Here is a 7,821-nt window from a genome sequence, read left to right on the forward strand (position 1 = left end):
AATGAACAGGAAGTTTTGCAAGGATTTCCATAGACATTGGATCATATCCTCAGTGAACTTCAGGACATCCTGCATGACTCAACCTCTTTTCTCAGTTTTACCCCATTAAGAACCATCCCCATATCCTTCCTGACCCTTTTATGGGGTAACCCACCCAGTTGTGGGAGCTAGGGTTATTAAGGCACCCTGACCTGCCTTTCACCAGGGTGGTAACTGGCCTGGCATTTCCAGGGGGCTCCCGCACCACTGAGAACCCCACCAGGCCATCCACTCCTGGCAGGGTGCAGTTTTAGGTCATGCCCAGGACCAGGAGCCTCCAAGCCACCCCCTACAGCTCCTCCCTTACTTCCAGGGTGTTCCATGAAACCTTGCAGCCACGCAATGTTGCTGCCTGGCCTGCCAGCAGCAAAATGCTCTGCTTATATAGGCAGCCCTGAATCTAAAATGGCTGCTGCAATCAAGAACCTGATGGCTGCTTGGCTTAGGTCTTAAAGTGGCAGGCACAAACAGTGCCCTGCCGCAGGCTACTTTTTCTATTTGTGTCAGTGATTGTATGAATTTTCTGGTAGCAAAAGTTAGACTTACTGGGTGTATTGTCACAAGATGCTAACTGCTCAGTAGCCTCATAACTGCGCAGTAGCGTGCTGGGCAAAACTCATGCTAATATGTTACTGTGCAGTAGTATCAAGCTACTGTGCAGTTAGCACCTGTAAAAACCTGCGCACCAGTGTTACTCTGCAGTAGCACCAATTACTGCACGTTGATTTAGTACTTGGTTATCCAAGTACTAAACTTAATGCACTGTAACTATGGTGCATTAATGAATGTGTAAATGCACCCACTAATCTGTATTTCCCTAATACCTCTGGGGCCAAAAGATTCATATTACATTGATAAACCTCATGTCCTCTGGCCCCAAGTGTCCTTTTAGTGATAGACAGTACTGTTGTTAACAGTTCTGCAATTTCATATTTGAGCTTCCTCAGAACTCCTGGATCTTTGCCATCTGATTGTGGTGGCTTATGACCGTTCATTTTTTCAATTTGCAATAAAAGCTCATTTATTGTCACCTAATTTTGTATCTGTTCTTCCGATTTATCCCCTAAAATGAATGAACCTGGTATGGGAATGTCTTTTTGACTCTAACAACCTCCTTTACTCTGCTTTTAAACTGCACTGTCTCTTTTAGAACCATTTAATGTCGTTTTTGATTTGTGTTATGCATTTACTCTGAGCTTCTAATATGGCATTTTTAAACAGTTTCTGTGCTGCCTGTGGGCATTTTTACCCTCTTGACTATGCTTTTTAATTTCATCTTAACTAGGTTCCATTTTTCTGTAATTCCCCCTTTTATGGTTCAATATTGCTTTGGTGATTTTTTTTTTTTGGTGGTGGGGGGAGGTGCTTATTTCCTCCTGGATGTTGAATTTTACTACATTACAGTCACTCCTCCAGAGAAGCTCATCTCTTGTCATCTTTTGAACCTGGTCCTTTGTGGTACTCAGGACTAAATCAAAATCTGCATCTATTTGTTCACGGGAATGCTCCAGGATGTGTGCTCCAGCATACAGCAAATTGCCCCAGGTGGGGTAAGGGAGGCTGGGGCCAGCACAGCAGCCTGTCCTGGGGGCCTCTTGGGGCAGCAATGGCACTGAGCTGACCACTTGGAGCCTAGCAGGCAGCCAGTGTTTTCCACACTGCTTTTTTAGAGGTGGTTTTTTTCTATACCAAGATCTCCCAGTGTCAAAAAAAACCCCATTGTGCTGCAAATTAACAGCACGGTGAATGAGTGCACATGCAGCCTATGCAGTCTGCAATGTCTCAACCAGTTTTGAGGTGCCAAAAACTGCACATGCATGCTCATCGGAATGAGCCCTATGACGATAACTGGAATCATACATTATTACTGGGTATTCTCCTATCTTGCCTCTTAATTTCATTTAGTGTTTCATTATGCCTTTTAATAGGTGAGGTGGTCAATACTACAGACCTAACACTATTCAAAGAATTTCTATTTATAGAATTTCTCTGGTACTTTTTGTTTCATTAAAATGTTTACCTTGATTGACTATTTCTTTTTAACATATGGTGCTACTCTGTTCCCCTTCTCTCTCTCAGGACCTCTTCTGCCATGCCCATATAATTTTCACCCTGGTATCACAGTGTCCCTTTGATTTTCATTATTATACCAAGGTTTCAAACTACCCATTATAACAATGTCATCCTTTTAACACCAGGCATTCTTGTTCAAATGTCATGTAACAATATATAATTTTAAATCTACAATGAAAACTTGTATTCTAAGAAAACCATAACAGTTTCATGGTCTGAGTAGCTGCTGCTCTACACAGGTTATCGTCAGTAAATAATTTTCACATACATAACTTCAAAATTTGAAGTGCAGTTATACTTAAAATCAATTGCCATGACTCAAATACTAAGAGGTTCTAAGCACCTTTAGCTTCTACAGACTTCACTGCAGTGCTATCTATGCACTTCTCAGGATTTAGTCCCAGGCTTGTGTAAGTCCTAGAAAAAGGAATAAGAGCGCTAATGACAAAATGGGCCAGTTCACAGAGCTGTAGATGTAACAAGTGTGCTCAGGGTTTCTTTTTGCACAAAACAAAGCTCCTTGCAAGAGGTCTTAAGCTAGGTTATGTGGAATACTTACTGTGCAAAGTGTCTCAAATGTCTTTTCAGAGACGAAAGATCCATCAAGACCAAAGAGAAAAATTGATGCATAGGAAAGCATTCCTCCAAGGATAATAAGGTTGTTCATGTAGGGACTGGACATCTTTATTAGCCTACGGACAAAAGCAGATAGGATATTATAAAAGGAAAAGAGAACTGTTATGCTATTAAAAACATAATGAAGAGTTTCTTAGAAGGCTAGCAGATAAGGCAGATGGCCAATCCTACTTGTGAAATTCTGCTTCAAATCTGGAAGCATGCAGATGAAGGCTGGATAAGCATATTATTGTTAAATGTTTTTGATCGCCTATATCAAATCCACCACCTACCTTACACATTGATTAATTAGGTAGGGTTTATGCTAATATGTTGAAAATAAATCATCTTTTTAGACGGAAGACAAAGATTTGTTAAATGGATAGCTAAATTGTCCCAACATAGAGATGTTATACAATAACTTCAATTAAAACAAACAGAATCTTTTGTATTCCCTTCCCAAAGCTTTTGGGCATCTATACACATGACAGACCTCTAATCCAATGTGTGCTAATTAGCATACATTGGAGCAGATTCAATTAATCGATTGCTAATTAGCACACTCCAGCAGCCTCCACGTCATGTGTATTCAACATCTCTGTGTTTCAAAATGGAGGTGGGGGCATTTTAAAGTGCCTGCACTAACATTTTGAAGTGTGGGATGCTGAATACACGTGATACTGTAGGCGCTTTAATTACAGCAGCTCTCAGAATTGTGGGTGGTCTGAGAACCACTCTAATTAAAGTGCCCCCCTCTCCATCCCAGAGCACGTGTATATATGTCCTTGAAGTTTTCTTCATAGAGTATGTATAATGCTTGTCTTCACAACTGTGATAATTCATTATGAAAACAAAAATGATAAGTAATGTGAATGTCTTACTTCTGGTTTCTGTTTTTGATGTTAAAGAACAAAAAAGCGCTGGCCATGATCATCCCTAGGATAGTAAGGGCTGAGAGAATACTGTAGAGAGGCAAAGAAATCTTTCGCAGCTGTTCTTGGATAATGGTTTTGTCCTTTGGAGGCTCTACTCCTAAAATTTCAAAAAGAGAAGTACAGTTAAGCATATATAGATGTAAGATACTTCTGAGAAAACTCCTCAGTGTTATTACCCACAGCAGGTTTATAGCTGATGTAAACTTGTTTCTTTCATCAGAGACACATGAGGTAGTCATAAAAAGACTGTGCTTCAGGAATGCTACAACATCTTTTTCAGAAAGATGGAAAGTTCTCAAGTCTATCCTTACTCAGAAAGTCAAACAAGCACTTATGCATATGATATAATTTTAAAGAAAGGCATGAGGTAACAGGCTTTTCTGAATCAGGGGTAAAGTGAATAGAAATGGACACCTGGCCCAATCCTAAAATCCTTACAATGTAAAAGTAATTTGCCCAAGTATAGTCAAAGTAGTCACTACAACATTTGCCCAATGTGCTCAGGCAGCATTTGTTTTTCTAGCACTGAACAACATTTGATAAGGTTCACATAGGACAGACCTTCAAAAACATGCAGTGCTGGGCAAACCCAATGGCTTCACAGCCTTCTTGTGCTGCTCTTAGTAAGAGGGAGAATGCAGGTTTTCATGTATGAGCTTAAAAGCCCTTTTAATGGGGAGATGCTTTGGCAAAGTCACTGCCTTCTACTCCTGCCAGGTGGGGATGAAGAGAATTATGTTTGAGACAATGGCTAGGGACAGAAGTCACACATAAACCAGTTTAAGTGATCAGAAACTGATTTAAACCTGTAACAGAACAGAAATTCAATACATATAAACCATTTTCAGAATGGCTGAAACTGGTTTAAGATAAACCTGCGGAGACTCCTTATGCCTGAAGAAGGGTGATTGTACCCAAAAACTTGCTAAGAACTTTCCCCCAACTACTCAGTTGGTTTATAAAAGATATCACATCTATTTAAATAATTTTGCCTGCCTGTGTCAAACTGAATTGATTTGGGTGAAAGTGGTTTATGAAACTTCTGTCCCAGACCCTTTCCTGGTTCAAAGTAAATCAGTGCTCTAGTATCCCAGAATACTTTGCAGCCCTGAGCTGGGCTGGGCTGGGCTCAGCTGTCTGCTCCAGAAAGCAGGGCTGGCCTCACCCCTCTGCTCCCTAGCTGGAACAGTGAGGGCTGAGTCACTGGCAGGTTCACTTGCCTCCCAGGCAAACCCCAGCTGGGGTCTGGGGCCAGGGAATGGGGTTAAACTCCCATTCCCCTGAGTATGGAGCTGCCCTGCTAGCTGCAACTTTCTGCTGGCTGTGACTGTTGACTACAAATCCCAGAGGCACCTGGAAGTAGGAAGAGGAAGTGATGAGCAACCCTGCAGGGTCCTGCTGTTGTGATTGGGGACTACAAATCCCAGAGACCTCAGGGGCAGCAGGATAAGGCAGCAAACACACAGCCTATGTTGGCTATGTGCCAGACAGCCATGCTCTAGTACCCCCTCCCTCCAGTTTCTGGCTTGAGCTACTGCAGGCATGTGGCTGCATTTCTTGCATCAAAAATGAATGTCTGTTAATTTGCTTATTGGTTCAATCTTTGCTGCTTAGACTAACTTGCAAAGACTGAATCAATTCAGCCTTGGGCTTTTTGACTGTCTATACGTAGCCAGTGTAACAGTTCTCTATATTCTTTGCTCCCATATCTGAAGCACTTCTGGTGAAATTCACCAGCACGCAAAAGGGCTGTTGAAAGCCCTGCAGTGCGGGTCTGATGCCTGAGTGTCACTTTCCTGTGAAAAAGATTTCCATGTTTACTTCCTATAGGTCTGTGCAGAAATCCACACTGGTGTAGACTAGGGCAGACCAAAAAAGAGTGTTGAATATATCTATCCATATGGACCCAATGGTCACAGAAACCCACACAACTTCCTGGAATAGCTGATGTAAATTTTTCTCAACCCCAGCTAAACTTCATGCCCCAGATACTTTGAACTCTCCTATTATATAACCTTGGTGAATACATCAGCTTTTGGTGAGTAAAGTGGATTTCATCTTAAGCGGTTAAACCCTAATACTTCAGACATTGCAAAGTTCTCCTCCCCTGGCAAAAGCCTCATCTTGAAATCCCCTGAACAACTGTATACTCTCATGTGTCAGGAGAAAGGCTTTTCTCCCAGCACAAATGTAACACCTATTCATGACCTCAGTTTTGATCAAAATGAGTTATATAGCATAGTCTACTGTAACATATGGTAGTGATAAAGACATGAACTGAAACGTTTTTTAAGCTTTCATTATGTTATTATTTATCTTAGGGTAATTCCCTACAGGCATACTAGGCATTTATACACATACCTTTTTGTCCTGCAATGCACTGAAGATCCAGCAGGTGGGAGCAGACTCAGTTAACAGAGTCTGCTCCGCCTGCGAGCAGATGTGCACTTCGCTGTGTAGCATGCAGTTATATAAGTGGCAAAATGTGTGTCAGCATGCAGGAAATGGCAGCAGCGTGCTTTTGAACTAAAATACCTTGAAGGTAAGAGCAATCCATGAGGAATGTCATGCCTCAAAGGCCTACCCAGTTTTAATGAAGGGGTCATGTATTTCCTAGAAGGCGAAGTCCTTCAGACGACTAGGAAGGCAATGATGAACAGGATAAAAATATAATACAGAAGATATACCCTTCTGCTGAAAGGCTGCAAGGAGGACAGGGCATAGGACCAGAAACTGCAGTTCTATACCCAACCATTGTCTCATGCTGGAGGGAATTATCAGAGAATCTTTTAAGCCAGGACTAATGTTACTTGGGGATCCAGAGCAGCACAAAGAAACTGTAGCTGGGCCCTAGATTAGACCATCACCATTAGCACCCTGCACCTATTAGCAGCAGGAAAGACCTTTAATTCATTTCTGAAAAGCATCTAAAGATATTAAAATGACAGCTGGCATCTTTGTATACTCAAAAAGATTGTGGGTCCTTCTGCCCTACAAGTGGAAGCATGACTGCAGGGTGGGTTGGCATACCTATGCTAGCTTGAATTTAACCAGCTCAGTTGACAAAAGCCATGAAGTTGTGGCAACACAAGCCATGCATATACGCCTGGGATGGATGCTAGAGACATATTCAAGACATATTCCTAGCCCATACTAAGTCTGTACTGCTGGGTCTTCACTGCCATTGTAGCTGGAGTAAGGGTAGGTTCAGGTTTTTCTACTAATGCTGCAATATACCTTTTGACTGGAGTCTAGGCACAGCCAAAGAGGAAATGTAAGTTCCTTTATTTATAAATATACAATGTACTAGTGCAGTGGTCAAATGAGAGGGGCTGGTGGAGATAACACAGGTATAAAATTCAGGTGTGACAAAAGAGAAAATAAATTCTGAAGCCAACTGAAACAATGAAAATTATCCGTTCACATATATCAACGATGATAAGTGTTGAAAGGAGACTACCAACACAATAAAATACATTTGAAGTTTTACTACGTGCTGCTCAGACCTCTCATGTTGTTGCTCCCAAGAAAATAAAACACATAATATAAAGAAGTGGCCCTAGACCATCTCTGAAATCACTCACACAATTTTATAGGAATATTTTTAGTTGCACAATATTAAAACATCTCTCTATACAGCATATCCTCTGTGAGTAATCCAAGTAATTTTGTGCCTCTTTTCAGTTTCTTGTCCTACCTTGGAACCTGATGGTGTTGTTGATTATTTCCAATGTGTCAGCTACAGCATTATATTCTCCCACCTTCACTTCCTTTCTTTCTGCAGAGAAACAAACAAAGGTGATTGTTTATGTAAGTTCACCTACTCTAAATTATTTAACTGTTTTCCCTTTCTGTTTGTTGCTATATTTACATCCAAGGTATCACAGAATGACTCAAAGAAAAGAAATACAACTGGAGTGAGTGATTTATTAAAGCAGACTGCCAGATTTTATATTCTGTACTATAGTTTCATAGTTTCATAGTTTCTAGGGTCGGAAGGGACCTGAGCAGATCATCTAGTCCGACCCCCTGCCATGGCAGGAAGAGCACTGGGGTCAAACGACCCCAGTAAGGTGGTCATCCAACCTCCTCTTAAAAACCCCCAGGGTGGGAGCCTGCACCACCTCACTTGGAAGCTGGTTCCAGACTCTAGCCGCCC

General features: G+C 41.5%; 1 protein-coding gene across 1 annotated transcript in view; it reads right to left on the minus strand.

The window, feature by feature from the left end:
- GABBR2 (gamma-aminobutyric acid type B receptor subunit 2) overlaps positions 1-7,821 on the minus strand; it is a 1,245,145-nt gene that overhangs the window by 381,867 nt on the left and 855,457 nt on the right. The window contains exons 9-11 of the mRNA XM_019509192.1: positions 7,360-7,440; positions 3,609-3,759; positions 2,672-2,804 (exon numbers count right to left, since the gene is read on the minus strand). Of these exons, the coding sequence (XP_019364737.1) occupies positions 2,672-2,804; positions 3,609-3,759; positions 7,360-7,440 (365 nt within the window). The remainder of the gene's footprint in view (positions 1-2,671; positions 2,805-3,608; positions 3,760-7,359; positions 7,441-7,821) is intronic.

This window comes from Gavialis gangeticus, unplaced genomic scaffold (genome assembly GCF_001723915.1).
Source record: "Gavialis gangeticus isolate Ggan-Ray unplaced genomic scaffold, GavGan_comp1, whole genome shotgun sequence".
Classification (NCBI taxonomy): Eukaryota; Metazoa; Chordata; order Crocodylia; family Gavialidae; genus Gavialis; species Gavialis gangeticus.